General features: G+C 40.2%; 1 protein-coding gene across 2 annotated transcripts in view; it reads right to left on the bottom strand.

Moving 5' to 3' along the window:
• The window catches only part of ATRNL1 (attractin like 1), a 631,665-nt gene extending 623,497 nt beyond the window's left edge, over positions 1-8,168 (bottom strand). For both annotated transcript variants that reach the window (XM_010987217.3, XM_064488470.1), the window contains exon 1: positions 7,864-8,168. In XM_010987217.3, the coding sequence (XP_010985519.3) occupies positions 7,864-8,168 (305 nt within the window). The remainder of the gene's footprint in view (positions 1-7,863) is intronic.
• Positions 8,169-17,830: the final 9,662 nt, after the last annotated feature.

The raw sequence follows: 17,830 nt of genomic DNA, 5'->3' as shown, positions 1-17,830 counted from the left end.
AAAACCAAAGTATTGCATATCACGATATGCGAGATTCAGCTAAAGCAGTGCTTAGAAGAACATGTATAGCATTAAAATGCTTTTATTAAAAGGAAGAAACATCTCAAATTAATTATCTAGGCTTTTCATCTTAAAAAACTAGAATAAGAAAAGCAAATTAAAAACCAAAGGAAGCAGAAATCAATGAATCTGAAAACAACAACAAAAGAAAAAAATAGCAGGAATCAATGAAACCAAATACATATTGTTTGAAAAGATCTGTAACATTAATAAGTGTCAAGCCAGACTAGGCAAGGAAAAAGAAAACATAAACCACAAATATCAGAAATGGAAGTAGAAATATCACTAAAGACCTCACAAACTTTAAAAGGATAAGGAAATATTATGAACAACTTCATGGCCATCAATTTGAAAACTTAGATGAAATGGACCCATTCTCTGTAAGATACAATCTGCCAAAACTCACTCAAGAAATAAATAAAATGAATACCCCTACATCTATTAAAGATATTGAAGTCACAGCAGCAAGCCTTCCACACAGAAAAAGCCCAGACCCAGATGGCGTCACTGATGACTTTAGCAAACATTCCAGAAAAACCTAATAGCAATTCTACATAAATTCTTCCAGAAAACATTAAGAAGAAGGAGCACTTCCTAACTCGTTCTGTAAGACCAGTATTACCATAATAAAACCAAAGACATTACAAGAAAAGTAAGTGACAGAGCAATATCCCTCATGAACATAGAAGCAAAAATCCTTAACAAAATATTAGCAAATTAAATCCAACAATATATAAGAAGTATAATACATTCTGACCCAGTGGGGTTTACCCCAGGAATGTAAGGCTGATTAAAACATTTGAAACTCAATTTAATTGTCCTATATCAACAAATTAAAGAAGACCCAAATGACTATCTCAATAGATATAGGAAAGACATGATAAAATTCAACATCCCACACGATTGTAAATGGAAAAACTCAAGCTTTTTTTCCTCCTGTGTAGGGAAAAATTCAGGTCTTCCCTACTGTATGTTTCTTCCCTGTGAGTCTCCTTTACTACTCACACAAACCCTTCACTTCTGGTCACCAAACGTATGGAGGTTTTTCCCCACCGCAAAGGAATTTGCAAACATCAGTAAGATGTCCAAGAATTCAACTCAATTCTTACACTGTCTACCAAGAGACAGCATCCTATTCCACAGGTTAAGGGTTCAGTCCTACAAGGCTGCCCCCTGCCCCACCCCACTTCAGACACCAGTTGCAAGCCCAGTTATTACCTGTGCTTCTGACCAACTGGCCATAGATTGGGGGATAAAATGACCCCCTCCTTGGGTTCAATTAATTTGCTACAGAGGCTCCCAGAACTCAAACATTTTATTTACTAGATCACTGGTTTATTATAAAAGGATACAATTTAGGAACAGTCAGATGGAAAAGATACACAGCAGGTATGGGGGAAGGGTTCAGAGTGTCCTTGCACTGTCCAGGCCCACCTCTCTCCTAGCAATTCCATGTGCTCACTAACCTGGAAGCTCTCCGAACCCCATACTTCGGGGATTTTGTGGAGGCTTTATCATGTAGGCATGACGGATCATTATCTTCATTTTCAGCCATTATCCCTTCTCCCTTCTCAAGAGAAAGAGGAGCAGGGCTGAAGATTTCAAGCTTCAAATCATGACTTGGTCTTTCTGGTAACCTGCCCTCAGCCAGGAGCCAGCCAGGAGCCCCCCCACAGTCACCTCATTAGAATGAAAGACATTCCTGTCACCCAGGAAATTACAAGGGTTTCAGGAGCAATGTGTTAGGAACAAAGGTAAAAGACTAGTATTAGAACAAGAGATGCTCCCAATGCTCTTATTACTTAGGAAATTATAAGGAGCTCTGTGCCAGGAACTGGGGCCAGAGACCAATGTATATTTTCTATTATCTCATATTAATAAACTCACAAAATAGGAACAGTAGGTAACTTCCTTAACCTAATAAAGGGCATTTACAAAAAGCCTCAGCTAACATGATACTTAATGTTTAAGGACTGAATGTCTTCCACCTAAGATTGGGAACAAGGCAAGGATATCCACTCTTACATTCTTATTCAGTTGAAAGTCCTAGTCAGTACAACAGAGCAAGAAGAAAAATAAGAGCACATAATGCGAAAAGAAGAAGTAAAAGAGATGACACGATTGTCTATGTGGAAAATCCCAAGGAATTACCAAAAAAAAAGCTACTGAAACCTAGTGGGCTTAGCAACATTGCAGAATACAAAGTCAATACACAAAAATCAACTGCATTTCTACATAATTAAAAGAAACAATTGGAAACTGAAATTAAAAGAAACACTATCACTTACAATAGCATCCAAGAACACAAACTATTTAGGTACAAACCTAACAAAATATATGCGGGATCTGTATCTGATAAAAGAAATCAATGAAAACCTAAGTAAATGAATAAATACATCATGTTGATGGACTAGAGAATTCATTATCCAGATGTCAGTTCTTCCCAACATGATGTCTTGAATCAACACAATCTCATTCAAAATCCCTGCATGATTTTTTTAAGGAACTGACAAATTGATTCTAAAATTTATGTGGAAAAATGAATTGGAATGAACAACTGAATTTTCAAAAATAAAAAGTCAGAGAAATCTCACTAATTTCAAGACTCACTATAAAGATTCAGTAGTCAAAAGAGAGGGATTCCCTAAAGGATGGATACATGCATCAATGGAACAGACAAAATTAAGAAACAGATAAAGAAACAGAGATGTCCAACTAATTTTCAACAAAGGTGCACAAACATCAATGAAAAAAGGATAGTCTTTTCAACAAATGGTCATTTCATAATGAAAAAGGGGTCAATTTACCAAGAGGATATAATAGAAAATTTCATACACCTATAAGAGAGCTTCAAAATACTTGAAGCAAAAACAGTTAAGACTTCAAAGAGAAACAGATAAATATAAAACTATAATTAAAGATTCCAATACCCTCTCTCGATAACTGATAGAATAGACAGAAAATCAGAAAGGTTTTAGAAAACTTGAACAAAGTTATCAAACAACCTGACCTAAATGAAATTTACAGAACACTCCACATATCAACACCACAACACACATTCTCTTCACATACACAAGGAATATTTACCAAGATGGTCAATATTCTGGCCAATAAATGTTAATAGATTCTAGTCACATAGCCCTACATATATTAAATAAGTTGAACTTGTAGTTATATCTACTAAACAACTGAATTTATATTAAAAAAGTTAAATTTGGACTTTGAAAACTCCAGGCCTCGAAGGCTTCACTGGTGAATTCTATCAAACACATAATGAAGAAATAACGTCAACTTTACACAAATTCTTCCAGCAAATTAAACAGGAAGGCAAGTAAGGACATAACAAGATGCTCAACATCATTAGTCATTAGGGAATTGCAAATTAAAATCACAATGAGATACCACTCCATGCCTATTAGAACCACTAAAATTTAAAAGACTGACCACACTAAGTGTTGGAGAGGATGTGAAATAACTACAACATTCATACACTGCTGGTGGAAATGCAAAATGATACAACTACTTTGGGAAAGAGTTTGTTATTTTGTCACAAATCTATAGTGAAGGGAAGCAGCTCAGTAGTTGCCTGGGGGTGAGGAGAAGCAGCAGAAAGGAGAGCGGAGTTACAAAGGGGTACACGGAATTTTCGGGTGTGATGGATAGTTTTATGGTCTTGATTGTAGTGATAGTTTCAGAGGTGTGTACATAAACTAAAATTTTTTAAATTGTACAGTTTATTGCATGTCAATTATCCATCAATAAAACTCTTACAATAATTTAAAGAAAACTTACAATTTTAATTAAATAATTCATTCTGAAAGTACTAAAAAGGAAAACTAGTGCTTTAAGAGTACTTAATAAGGGGTAACCCAGTCTGAGGAGTCAGAAAAGCTTCCATTAGATACTAGTAGAAACTAAGATTTGAAGGATGTTTAATAATCAGCCAAGCAAAGACCAAATAGGAAAGAGGGTTCAGAGAGATATAACAGCATATGTGAAATGCCTTGAGTCCAAAAGAAGTGACATTTTTAAGGAAGTTTAAAAAAACTATGCAGGAAAAAAGGAGGGGTGAGTCTAATCTTCCACAGGAGCCAAATCATGCAGACATGTGGTCCTGAAAACCATGCTACTACAAGTAATTTATCAGTTTTAGATCCCAGAAATACTCAATTTAAATTACCTGAAAATTCTACTCTGTGATTTTATGGTTTAATAATGTAAAAAGAAGCCATGGATATAAATGATACATTACAATCTTAATTTGAAATAAAGAAGATCCAGGGACAGGGAACATTCAATTTAACTTTATAGCTACTGATATCTTCCCTACTATTAATAAAAAGGATTAATATAATAATTAATATAATAACATAAATATGTGAGTGTACACACTTTTGTTGGGGGTTTTTAAATAAAAACTTTGGGAAAATATTTATACTTTTAACCCTGCCCCTTTCTATTTACAGTAACAACCTCACTCCTGATTTTGTATCTTCATTTTGCTATCAAAATAGAAATAGATTTCTTCCATTATAAATGTGTGAAATTCAGTATCCATATCTGACTGACCTAAAAGGTTAAAAAATATCTATATACACTGAACATACAATAAGATTGAATAGATGATTTTAGGGAAATATTCAATGAATGTGTTTTTAAAATAAATTTACATTTATAAAATAGTCATAATATATTTTCCAATCTCAGAACATTGATTTCAGTTATTTTGTTTACCTAAGAGAAATTAGAAGTCTTAGGTTCCCAAGTCACATTTGCAAGAAAATGTCCAAGTTTGAACTCAAAATATAAATTTATACAAACAAATTTCAACTACTCTACAAAAATACTTCTAAAGAACTAGCTTCTAAAAGAGAATGTTACTCATTCAAATAGAGTTTATAGTAAAACATTTTCTAGCCCAATGTTATACGAAGGTGTTCAAGTAAATGTCATTCAGATTTGCATATATCATATCCTTGATTATTATATTTCAAATTGGCACTATCCTTTCTGATTCTCAGTCCTAAGTCAGTCTAGCTTTAGCTGAAAATCAGTATTCATTTTGTTTTACCTATGTGAGAAGTGGCTTGTAATTCTGAAAGTTTTATTCTTTTCAAATGGAAGCAGAATACTGAAGTCAATCCTAAAAGGACTAAAGTACCACTTTAGACACCATATTTGCTTCTGCATTGCTCCCCCCAGCCATCAATCTTCCATTCGAAAGAAGCATTTGAAGAAGTATTCATTCCCTAGTGAAATCCCTATAGTAGAAACAGGGCTAAGTTACCATGGAACCAGCCAATTAATTTTGACACCTGCTCACAAAGACTGATCATTTTTGATGTCTGTTTGTTAGGTTGCTATCCTTCAGCTTAGTAAAAGATTTTCAAGATAATTAATGAAGTGAGAATTTCTAGTTAAAGTCCTTCCCACTGGGTTATTACTTCAAATACTGGATAAAACAAGCCACCATCCTCAAATAAACCTTTCTTAGGTTACCATGTACCAGGAAGAACTCTTTTCTTCTAAACTGACTTCTCCCTTTAACATTAAATACCATGTTTTCTTACCCTAAGAATATACATAACAAAATCCAGAGTTGTACCAGTTATATTGACTCTAATTAATAGTTCGTATTCCACAGAGAAATGAGCAAGTGCTTACTGATAGAGTACAATGAATCACAGGAAATAGCTTCCAAGGAAATGAATATTCAATGATTAGTTCAGGATCTATTGTTATTTAACTATATCTACATTTAAAAAAAAAATTTGTTCCTCTTTTACTCATTGTTTATGAACACCAATCATCTCTCTATATTGTTTAAGCTGGTTTTAACTTGATCTGTGCTCTCTCCTACTAACTGGGACAACATCTGTCAGTGAGGTTACAGGCTGCTGATCTAGCTGATTAACAATTCCACTACTATAAACTGTACACAGAAGCTTCTCAGGACTACAGCAATTTTTGTCCTCTTTAGACATAGTAAATCCTACCACCCAAAGGCCAATATCCCTAAATTACATATCAGTCAGGCAATCTTCCTATTTATGCATAAAAGGATGTAAAAAAATGGATGTGGTTTTTTTTCATTGTTGGCTACCAGTTCTTATGTTCAAAATCCTCACTTGTTAGGTAAAGAAACTGGCTGCTACCATCACAGCAAAAGTTTAAAAACACTTAAGTGAAAAAGGATACTAACAAGCACAATTCAGTGAGATAGTTTTGCTGATCTTGAAACACTTTTTAAAGCTTTTAATTAGTACCTCTACCAATTTTTTAAGTATTAAAAAAAAAAACTACAACACTAATTTGTGAAAGTATAAAGCTAGGAAACATTTCAAGCTATTGCTACAAATGAATTTCATAAAACTTCATTCTGAGATTTCACTTCCAAAAACTTGCTGTACATTAAATGGTAAGAGCTACTTAAATTTAAAAGTACCATTTAAGAAACTATACTTTTACAATGAGCTTTAAGCAGCATTGTCTTAACCAAGAAGTTTGAAGAAAGAAAAAAAAAAGGAAAATGTACTATTTAAAATTCCAAGGAAATTGTCCTTCAATATATTAATAAGATGAACCATAATCCTACCTTTGCCTTAGGGCCCAAGAGATATTTCACTTAGATTTTGCCATCATCTGACAGTAAGTACTAGTAATCCACATAGTGCAATTTCAGACCCACTAACCCAGCAAGCAAATTTCATGTGAAGTATCTATAAGACTAAGAAGTTGATTGACTTAATGACTGTTGTCTGCAAGTTGTCAGATGAATACCCTATTGGCTTCAACTATCTTATTTGCCGCTCCCCCACATTCACCCATTTCTTTTCATACTAGGCAGCAACCAATAAACATCAACAAATAAACAAAGTATCTTCACTGTTGTAAAGCAAATTCCTTAGGGCCTTGAGCTTCAGAAAAACCAAACCGATGCTCCCACACAACAACTGACAGTCAAATAACCAGTTAGAAAAATCTGTTCTCTCCATCACATTAAAAAGTCCAGGTATTTCATCCTCTTACCTAACCCAAAGTCACTCTTGTATTTCTCAGTTCAGGACTGTCCTAGCAAATTCAACACAGTATACTGGCTAAAAGTAAACGTTCTAGGGTTAAGCTGGCTGATTGGGAATCACAACCGAGCCATTAGTACTGCGCAATCTTGGGCAAATTACTTAAATTCATTGCTTCGATTTCTCTCTGTAAAGCCAGTATAATAATTCTAGTAATTCATAGACTTGTGAGGAACAAATGTGATACCCACGTAAGGCGCTCAGAACAGTGTGTGGCAAACAGTGAAGCCATCATAAACTCTACTTATGATCACCATCACTAAATAAACTAACACGTTAGCACTGGTTACCTCTAGAGAGGGGAGTAAGATGAGGGGAAAGGGAGGTACTGGTACAGAACATAACTTTTAACCTTTACATTTCTGTATTGTTCGGATACTTCACAATGCGCAAGTGTTTTATGAGTTATGCGCATAATTTTCGATTAAAATGTAGTGTCCTAACAAAACGGTTTTTGCACCGTAACTGCGTGTGGAAACGTTGATGAGCAGGGGACCGGAGCCGCTGCGGACGTTTGGACCATCGAGAAAGGCTTCACGTCCACGGCGGTCGGTGAAGGGTCAAGGATCCCCGAGGCTCAGCGGCTGGAGGGGAACAGCCGGGGCCCCCCTCCCGCCGCGCGCTCCGGGAGGCTCTCAGCCCCGGGACCCGAGGCCGCGGGGAGGGGTAGGCCGTCACGAGTGCGGGACAGGGCTGAGGTCCGGGGTCTGGCGAAGGCACTTACTTGAACCTGCCCTGGCAGTGCTGGCACTGGTCCCCCACCCAGCCCGGGTCGCAGAGGCAGGTGGAGTTGACACAACGGCCCGAGAAGCAGGAGCCGGTCCTCTCGCACGGCTTGGACTGAGACACCTGCGCGTAAAGCGCCAGGTAGAGGAAGCCATAGCACAGCAGCCAGCTGTTCCCGTCCAGCAGCCAGGAGGAGGCGCCCCCGCCGCCGCCGCCGCCGCCGCCGCCCGCCGGCCGAGCCCTCCACGGCCCCGGGGCCGCCGGCTGCGGGGGGCCAGTGCGGGCCCGGCCCCCCGACTCCATCTTCCCAGCGCCCCTGTCCCGCGGGGCTGCGCTGGCGGGCGCGGACAGGGATGCTCCTTAGGGGAAATCCGACCGGAGGGGACAGCACCGCGCCGCTGCCGCCGCCGCTTCTCCTCCTCACCGGCGTCTGCCCCAGTCCCGCTCCCCGGTCAGGAGGGACAGATCCCAGCCGCTATCGCCGCCGCTCGAGTCCCTCCGGTCGCACTCGGGCATCGCCTCCCGGTCTCCTGACCTTGTCCGCAGCAGGCCGAGCCCACCGCCGCGGCGCCCCGGGCCGGGCCGGAGGCGGGGAGCCGGCGGCGCAGGCTGCGCGGGGCGCTCCGGAGGGGGACCTGCGGGAGGGGGAGGGGACCCGCGCGCGGCCCCGCCTCGCCCGCGGCTCGCGCCAACTGCCTCGGCTCCCAGCCCCGCGCGCCCGGGAGGGCGGGGGCCACGGGAGCCCCGAGGTGGGCGCGCCCAACGCGGGAGGGGGGCACTCGGGAAGCGGAGTTCAGCCTCGCCAGGCCGGGCCGGCGCTCGGTGGCCCCCCAGCAGCCATGTTCTCCCCGGTGCCTTCAGCCAGCCGCCAGGGCTGCAGCTGGAGCCCGCGGGGCGCCGGGGCGCCTCCCCCACTGGCGCGTGCCTCCGCTCCCCCCCACACGCCCTGCGCGTGGTCTCGCCCCGCCCTGACGGGGACCAGGGACTCCCCCGCGCGCGCCCACCCCGCCCGGCCCGCGGGCTGAGGGGACAGCAGCCCCCCAGGTGTGGCCCTCTTGCCCGCGGTGCCCTTTTTCCCGACGCGCCAGGGCAGCTGGCCCCGCTCGCCTCCGGAGCCCCCAAACGAGAGGTCAGCTCGGGACCGGCTTCGCAGCTTCAGCAGAAAAGAAGCCCTTGCCGTCCGCCGTCTACAGCTACAAAAGTGCAGCGCTTTTCCCCCAGCGCTCTCCCCATCCTCCTCCCCGTCCTCCAGCCTATTTCTTCTTTTTTTCTTAAAAGAGAAAAACTCCAACAACACACAAAGAGCTGAGCATGTGCAGCAAGCAAAAATCTTAAAGGCACCGCAGTCCGACCACGTTGTGGGGGTCTGCCAGCACTGGGAGGGGCGGGGGCTAGGGACTGCGGGGGTCGCGGAGCCGGTTCCACGGAGGGACCTCTCCCAGGGGGAGCCATTTCTTCCACGGAAGTAATAACTCCCCCGCCACCAACAAAGAGCTGCGAGGTTCTGAGCCCCCGACACGCCGCCCCTTTCCGACGCTGCCCCGGAACCCCAGGTATCTCTTCTGCTTGTCAGTGTTTCCTCCTCCATCTGGGACAATATTCTGCCTTGAAAAATATTGCAACATCGGGGCTTTTTTCAGAAGAGCAGAGATGATGCCCAGAAAAGAGCCGTGTTCCTTCCTCAGCGGCAATCTTTCCTCCTTTAGATGATTTTCCAAGATTTGATGGCATATGCTGAAATTTTTGCTTTGTACTTTTGTGCCTCCTCTAAACAGGCTGTTTGAACCCTTGAGAAAGGAAACCGAACACAAATTGCAGCCATGTATACTACTCGAGTTACAGCACTGTTACTGGATACCCACCAGAGAAGAGCAGGCATTATCAAAAAGAACTGAAATCTTCCAAAGGCATTTCTGACAGCAAAAAGAGAAAAAGTTTTTGTTGTAACCACACAGTCATATTATTAAGCTTCAACTGATGTTTGTGTGGGGCATAATGTACCCACGTCATCTCTTTTAATCTCTGTTATCCCCACTTTGCAAAAGAAATCCTCCATTAACCCCATTTTGCAGATGAGGATAGAAATACTCAAAACGGTTGATTTGTCAATGACAGGTTGGCAGGAAGTAATGAACAGAGCTTTAAACACAAGTCCTCTGACTTCTGCACTTTTTCCACTATTTACCAGACTGTTTCTATTAGCAAATGCTTTGTTCTAGTTTGGTGAATAAAATGTAAGTGTTGGCTTGGTTTGCAAATACCTCAGCAGTGACTTAAGGAGGGGAAAAAAGGTCCAGAAAGAGGTGGCTCCTTCGGCAGTAAAATAAGACAAAGGAAAAGCATGATTTTCATTTATATGACAAACAAGTCACAACTCCCCCAAAACATCGATACCGGAAATGTCATCCTCAAAGGTAAAAATTAGGACCGCTCCCTCCTCTCACATCTTTTCCATATCAGGATGCCCCTTAGAGACTCCTCAGGATGGAGGAGGGGGGCAGTGAAGGGGAGGGAAGGGAGGAGAAATTTGGGGAAAACAATTAAAAGGAGGATATTGTTCTGGATCATACCTGTGAATTTCCATGACTGTAAAATCCAGAAGAACTCTTTCTGGTATTCACCGTATATGAACAATCCCCGTTGCCTTCTCCATTCTCATCCCAGCAGAAGTTTAAAGTCAGCCACGTCTTTCTCACATCTCATGTACAGTCGCTTTCAGACACATGGAAAGCGGCCAAGCTCTTAAAACCTTCACTGAGGGCGAAGGTAACTCAAAGGGTACACAGGAGCCGCTTTTACAAGAGAGATCACTGCTCAGCCACACACTGACTGGAGGCTATATTTGAGCAATGGGTTTGCCCATTAAAAATATGTATCTTTTAATCTTCTAACCACTATAATCAGCTCAGTACTTTACGTTACACTGAAGAACATGCAGCCCCACAGGCCTCCTCTTAACATTGCCTTTAGAATCAAGCTGAATATATTAAATGTATGTAAAATTATTCTCATAATGATCTCACAGGATTTCCACTTGCCCTATATCCTATTTTTCTTTCAAACTCTTTCAGTCAACATTTACTGTGTAACTATTATGAATTTAAACAAGAAAAAACAAAGATGAATAAAACATGATTCCTATCCCCGGATAAGCTTATCTCCCATTAGACTCTCTAGATGGGGAGTTCCTTGTACGGTTGAGTGTCACATATTTCACAAATGTAGACACAGAAAACTTAAGTGATTTACAATGGTTGCACAAAAAGTCAGTGATAAAGCTTGCCCGGAATCTTGACTGATGTTTCAATATCTTCCTTGATCAAGAAATTTCAAAACTTCAACACGATGTTACCTCTTTTTTCCAAAGAAGTAGAGTCAGCATCCTAGCTGTGCTACACGGCACTGCAATAATTCACAGTATTGGTAATAGCAGTCATAAATCCAGCAGAAAGGTGAAAATTTACTCCCAAGAGGTGGTGGAGGAAAAGTCAGTTTTACTGAAGTAAGATGAAATGGTTAAGGTTAGAATTATCTACTAAAATTTCTTCAAAGGGAAAGATAAGAGAAGTATATTTTTTCTTCCACAATTAGCCTTACATCAGGACCAATAGCTATTTGGGGCAGTGTGTTCCATTTCCATTCATACCAGTTAACAATGGTACTATAAAATGAAAGGCAAAAAGCTAAGACTTCACATTACCAAATTGTTTGAAGGAAATTCAAGTGATTTTTTTTTTAATAACAAGAGAAATGATAGATCCACTGATCTCGTGATTGCTATTCAAAAAGTGAAAAGATCCTATTTGGACTAATGAATCAAAGCAGCCCCTTCTCAGTTGCTTGACTAAAGAATCATCTCTACTCTGGTTATCATTCATCATTTGGCTTGTATGAGGCTTCTGAAAGCAGCCAATCAGAGCTACAGACAGTGGGGCCCTGAGAGCCAGAAATGTATTCATTCAAAGGGACGCTTAGTGTAATTGGGGCAATATTTTCAAGACACTGATAAAGCATGAATGGTCTGTGAGAGTAGACAGTGGAAAAAAAAAATCACTTTTAGCTACTCACTTAAAAATTATAGATGGTATTAAAAATGTTGAATGGCTTTGACCTGAAACTCCCCCTCCCCTACCACCACCAAGATCTAATGCTCTGCTTTCTCTTGGATTCATTCTTTTCTTCTATCAGTTTCTCTTGCTGTCACACTTGCAAATACCCACATACACTCTGATCCTGCCAATTTTTCTACTTAGCACATTTCAAACATATTGTTCCAAGTAAATCCAAGGAAATAAATCCAAAGATTCTAAATTCACTATGCTGGGCTAATACAATTTTTTTTAACTGGGAAATAAAATGAGCATATTTAAGCTTTTAATTTTGAATATTCAGACTTGTTATCCAAAAAAAGATGATTGCTAGCAGTCAACTGCAAAAATTTGGCTTTTATGAAGTTTAAGTCAATAAAAATATGGGCTCCGACTTCCTGTTAAACATATTGGACTAACTATGTGCATGTACCTCTGCTCCAAACTCTACTAACGCGACAGGAAAAATAAAGATTAAAAAAAAATTTTTTTTAAGATATAAACTCACAGTGGCAAAGAAAAAGAAAAGAACCAACTAGTAGATGAGAGGTATCAATGCACTTGGAAGGTCATTCATGGGAAGGAGGAAAGTGAATGCAGAAGTGATATCTAAAACATATGTGCCTGCAAAGATGAATCACAATACAGAAACAAGCCTGTTTCTCTTAAAGAGCCCAGGAAAGTCTCAGGACTCAGAAGCAAGAGTTACCATGGAAGATAAAGGTGGGGCTTTAGGATGAAAACAAGTGGAATGGTTGAGGGCAGTGTAAGGTCCTACTGTCTCCTTCCTCACCCCAAGCAGCTAAAACTAACCCAGACCCAACTGTCACAGGAGGTTAACTCTCTTGAGAAGTTGAATCAGAGAAGTTCCAGACTTGGGGCACCAGACATAATGGAAAAAGGGAATATGTTATACAGCTGAAAACAGAGATTAAGTGAAAATCTGTATATTGAATGGTATGATTTCCCTGCTTCCTTTTCCTACCTGTTCCCAGAACATCAATAGCCAACTGAATAATCCACAGGCAGAAAAACTGAAGAATACTTACCTGCAAAAATTGAATAGTCCAAGAGAAAAGATACTGTCTTTTGGGGTCTCCCAACCAAATGGCAAGCCTACAATGAATGAAGCCAAATGGATTGCCCTACAATGAAGTCTGCTACTCAATTAGACCCACCCAATCATTTTTTTCATGACTCTCTCTTAAATAAAAACAATACAAGTCCATCAGACATAAAATATAGAAACCAACAGAGAAAAAGGAAATTAGAGAAAACACAGGCAAAGTAATAAGAGAAGTTTTGCAACCATGAAACAATAACGGGATACTCTTTAAAAAAAATCAAAGGACACTCAGAGAAAAAAAAAAAAAAACAGGATAGCCAAGATTAAAATGCAATAGAAGGTTAGAAGATAAAGTGTAGAAAATCTTCTAGAAATTCAAATGAAAAGACAAAGAAAGTTTCTCCTTTTATGGAGAAAGAAAAGGAGCAGATTTGTTAATGATGAGGCATGACTATAAATTAAGCATTTATCATATGAGTACACTTATTAATGTGATAGTACATTAATGTCCAGCTCCTATGTAAAAGCAGACAGAATTTGTCCCAATTAATTTCTTCAACATAAGAAAATTTCCCAGTACTGTACTGAGCCCCCAGTTGCCTAAAACAATGAGTTTAAAAAGACTCACAAATGGGGGTGAGGGGAGAGGCAAATGCAACGGTCTTCTGAAGTATGAGAGTAAAGACATTTTCAGACGCATAAACCCTCATTAAATTTATCTCCTAAGGGACCCTTCTTTAGGAAACTCCTGGAGAATTAAATAAAGGGAGAAAAGGCTAAAGGTAAGACAACTGTGAAGGGATATCCTAGGATGACAGACAGCTGTGCCCCAGACTGACAGCAGCCAGTCTGAGCTGGAACTGGGGCTGGGGAGGGAGGGCTGGGGAGGGAGGCATCTAGGAAAGTAATGGGTGTGTTACGGTGCTTGAAATTGTTGGAGCTTATGGAAAAAATATTAACAATATGCGACAGATCTTGGAGTCTCCAGGTAGAAAATGGAATAAGCACACAGAGATGTAAGTGAATGAACAAAATGAAACACTTCCTGACTAGGGGAAAAAAAGAAAAGAAAACCTATACCAAATGGCTCAGCAGGATACGATACTTACCTAGTCGTAATAAGGTAAACACTATTTACCTAACCCAAATTGTACTACATTTCTGTATTAAAAAGAGGAGAGGGGGATAAAGATGGATAATGCTAAATCTGAATTCCTTGATGAGAAGTAATTGCAAGTCCGAAAACTGACAAATCCAGAAATAGCAGGATAAGCATCTTAGGCTGAAGAAAAGAGTTGGCAGCTGCCTCCTCTTAACAGGTAACGGAAGAGGGGCAGGAGATGCAGCATTTTACAATAAGGCTTTTAGTACTCCTTGATTAAAAATTAAAAATCACTCCTAAAATACACAGAACTAATAAATAAATAAAAATATAGGTTCACAAGAAAAATACAGAAGGTGGCATGGGGCCTAAGACTCATAAAAACCTGGGTTCGATTTCTGATTCTGCCACCCATATGTTGGTTTCCCTTACATGATCCATGAACCTCTGTGCCTCAGTTTCTCGCCTGTAAGTTGAATAATCAAACTGCCTGTCAATGCCCATTTCAGAACTGAGATGATGATCCAGAGTAATATACGAAAGTACCTAGTAAATGGTAAAGCGCTATGCAATTCAATACTATATATTAATATAGTAGGTCCTATGTTGTGTAGTATATCAATATATTATATATTAATAATATTGATATTTAATGTTCAAAAATTACTCTTAGGAACAGAATTTATTCTAATCCCATGTGAAGGAAAGGATTATCGAAAGAGATTTGATCAACACAAAAACACAAAGAAAGAAGCAGAGCTATAAGAAAACCACATTATTTCAAAGATGAATCTAGTCCAAGTTCTTCATTTTGCAGATGAGATGCTGGGGCCCAGAAAAAATGGAGCCTTATGCAAGCTCACACAGTGGCAGAGCTAAGTCTAAAGCTCTAGTTCTCCTGAAATGTAGTCCAGATTTCTTTGCCCTTTACCGTAGCAGTTCAGGCTAATAGGAGAAATTTTCAGATTAGTCATCCATTCCTAGCTCCAGAAAGGCCTTCCAAAGCTCGATAAAGTTAAGTGACTTGCCCAGCATCACATAACAAGTTAGTGACAGCAGAGGCAAACCTAAACCAAAGGACAGACAGCCAAGGATGAACCTTGCGTCAAAAACTTGGAACCGAATGAAAATTCACCAGCAGAGATAAAGGCAGACATTGAAAGCCCAATTCAGAGTCTGCAACATACACGTTATCGATTAATATTAATTAACTGGCTGACTAAAGTTCCTGCCTACGAATGGAGAGAAAAGTCAGAAAGGAAATAGGTATACTTTAAAAAAAAAAAAAAGGCAATTAGAATAAGCTAAGTCAGCAGCAAAATTTCTCTTGAAAATGGAGATGTAAGAATTTGACTTACTGAATGGGAGAAGGATGTGAGAAACAGAGAAGAAAACAAAGGAGGAAAGGGGCCTGGCCTAGTGATGGACAAAAGGTGTCAAGAAAGTGTACCTAAAGTCGGAACTCTCCAAGCTCTTCTAAGACATCTAATAGGCCGCCCTCTTTTCTCCTTGCTGGGACAATGTTGAACGGAATGAAGGCAATGGGGGGAGACAGAAAAGATTCTTTTCTCCGTTCCTTTCCTAGGATATCATTGGCTGGCACTTTCCTCCATGGAAAAGGAGAACACAACTCTTTTTTAAAAATACAGTTCTATCAATAGATACGAACAAAATTTCAATTTGAATCAGGTAACAAAAAAAAAGAAATATTATACTCTTTTATTTTCAGAAGTTGTAATTTTCCTCAAAAGATAATTCTAATTTCTCAAGATGACTCGTTAATAATCACAGCATTACGCTGTATCTTCTTATTTCCAAATAAACCAACTTTAACAAAGATCATACACCGAAAAAATAGTGTCATTGGACACAGAGGTACCTGTGATTTTGAGGAATAGAAAGAATTGCTTTAGCTGTGAGAAAATCTGACAACCGCGACACACTCGTAAGGCATTGCTCACGTACGAACAGGTAGAATTTCTATAAACCTTCGTTTAGTTAAGTTGAGGTTTGTTTCATGTTCCCTCTGTTTTAAGAAAAAGTGAGTCACAGTAAGAAAAACAGGAAGTACTTAAAAAAACAAGCGCTTCCAAGCAAAATAAACAATTCATATGAACAATAACATACCAGCTTTCAGAAAGCTGCCTGAGGTCCTGACATAGGAAAATATGTTTGTGTTTACAAGGAAAAGAGCATGAAAGAATTATGGACCCTCTGATCAGGAGACTCGCAGCCATCGGGATACAGTGAGGTTTCCTTGAACAGACCCCAGACACAGAAAAGAACCAGAAAACAGCACATGTATAAAAAAAGAAAACTCTCTGACAAATGATAGCCCCGCTCCACAAATCCTGATAGCACGACATTCTGCTTATTAAAAACATCAGTCTTGGAAGACTCCAGGCACAGTAATTTTGAAAATGTACACAAGTAAATTAAAACCAGCCTTATGATTCTTCTGATTGTAAGTCCCTCACCCATATCCCTCTGCAAAGCTGATGTGAAATTTAAAATTAAATGAAAAAAAAATAGTCAACATGAACATTGCTGATTTTAAGCAAGAACTCCAAGTTTTCTATTTTTAAATTAGAATGTAGTCAGAAAGTCTTTCTGCACATGAAGAGGACATATGTTTTACTAGGAAACTGCTTTTATAGTAAACAGACAAAATGTTATACCCACATCTAGGAAGTATTTGCAAGAGTCGTGTTTATTAAATTATCTAAACTACTTGGTAGCAGACATCTTCGGACAGGCTTTATGACCATGCTTCTCATCCCCGGACACTGTCCTTTAGTTTACGGAGATGGCACAAGATATTACCAAGAGACCCAGACAAAGAGCCAGGAGACCCAAACTCTACAACTGAACAGTATGTGCCTCACTCCCTCTCGGCTCTTGCATTTGTAAAACAGCAGAAAAATATTAGCCCTCCCTGAATATTATTGGGAAAATCAAAATTCCAAATGAGATAAAATGTCAAAGTTTTGGAAAAACTGTGAAGCCCTATTTATGCCTCCTTTCATTTTTCCAGGAGAACGCTGCACGGGGACCTACTGGGGCCATGTGACACTAGAGAGCCACAGAGCAAGCTCAGTCATTCCTCTGCATCTTGATCCCCCATTGCAGCAACTTAGCCCATTGCCTTATGCCTCGGTGAGACAAGTGGCCACAGGAAAGCCCCAGGAAACAAAATACACTACCCCCATGCTCTAGCTGAAACTTGAACTCAAGCTCCATGATTTTACCTTTTAGCTTAAGGGGTTTTGGCACTTGCTCTATTGCAAACACCTTCGAAGGGCTATCATGCTTAGCTCGTATCAGTCGGTAACATCTTAGTATGAATGACTTTGTATTCCTGAGAATAGTTTTGATAAGGAATATAAGAGAAGTATAAAGGTGTATCCCACCCCACCCCCAACAACCCGTCCCCCCTGCCCAGCACACGCAGCACACACGCAACGTGAACCTCTTTGACTGCTGCATAGCCTGCTCGAGGGAGAATGAATCTGAGATGTCGGTAACACCCTTTAGTGATTTTAGTACAATATGGTATCCATGGCAGGCATGTTTGTTTTTTAAAACAAGTCCAACAAGGGAATGAACGTAAAAGAACTAAATACTAATGGTGGGATTTTAGACAGAGTGGCTTCTGGATGAAAGATTTGCCATGTACCTCAAGTCAACCATGGTGGGTAGCTACCTACTT

The sequence above is a fragment of the Camelus dromedarius genome, chromosome 8 (genome assembly GCF_036321535.1).
Source record: "Camelus dromedarius isolate mCamDro1 chromosome 8, mCamDro1.pat, whole genome shotgun sequence".
In the NCBI taxonomy this organism is placed as follows: domain Eukaryota; kingdom Metazoa; phylum Chordata; class Mammalia; order Artiodactyla; family Camelidae; genus Camelus; species Camelus dromedarius.
The sequence above is the reverse complement of the archived record's forward strand: the minus strand, read 5'-3'. Positions and strand labels throughout refer to the sequence as shown.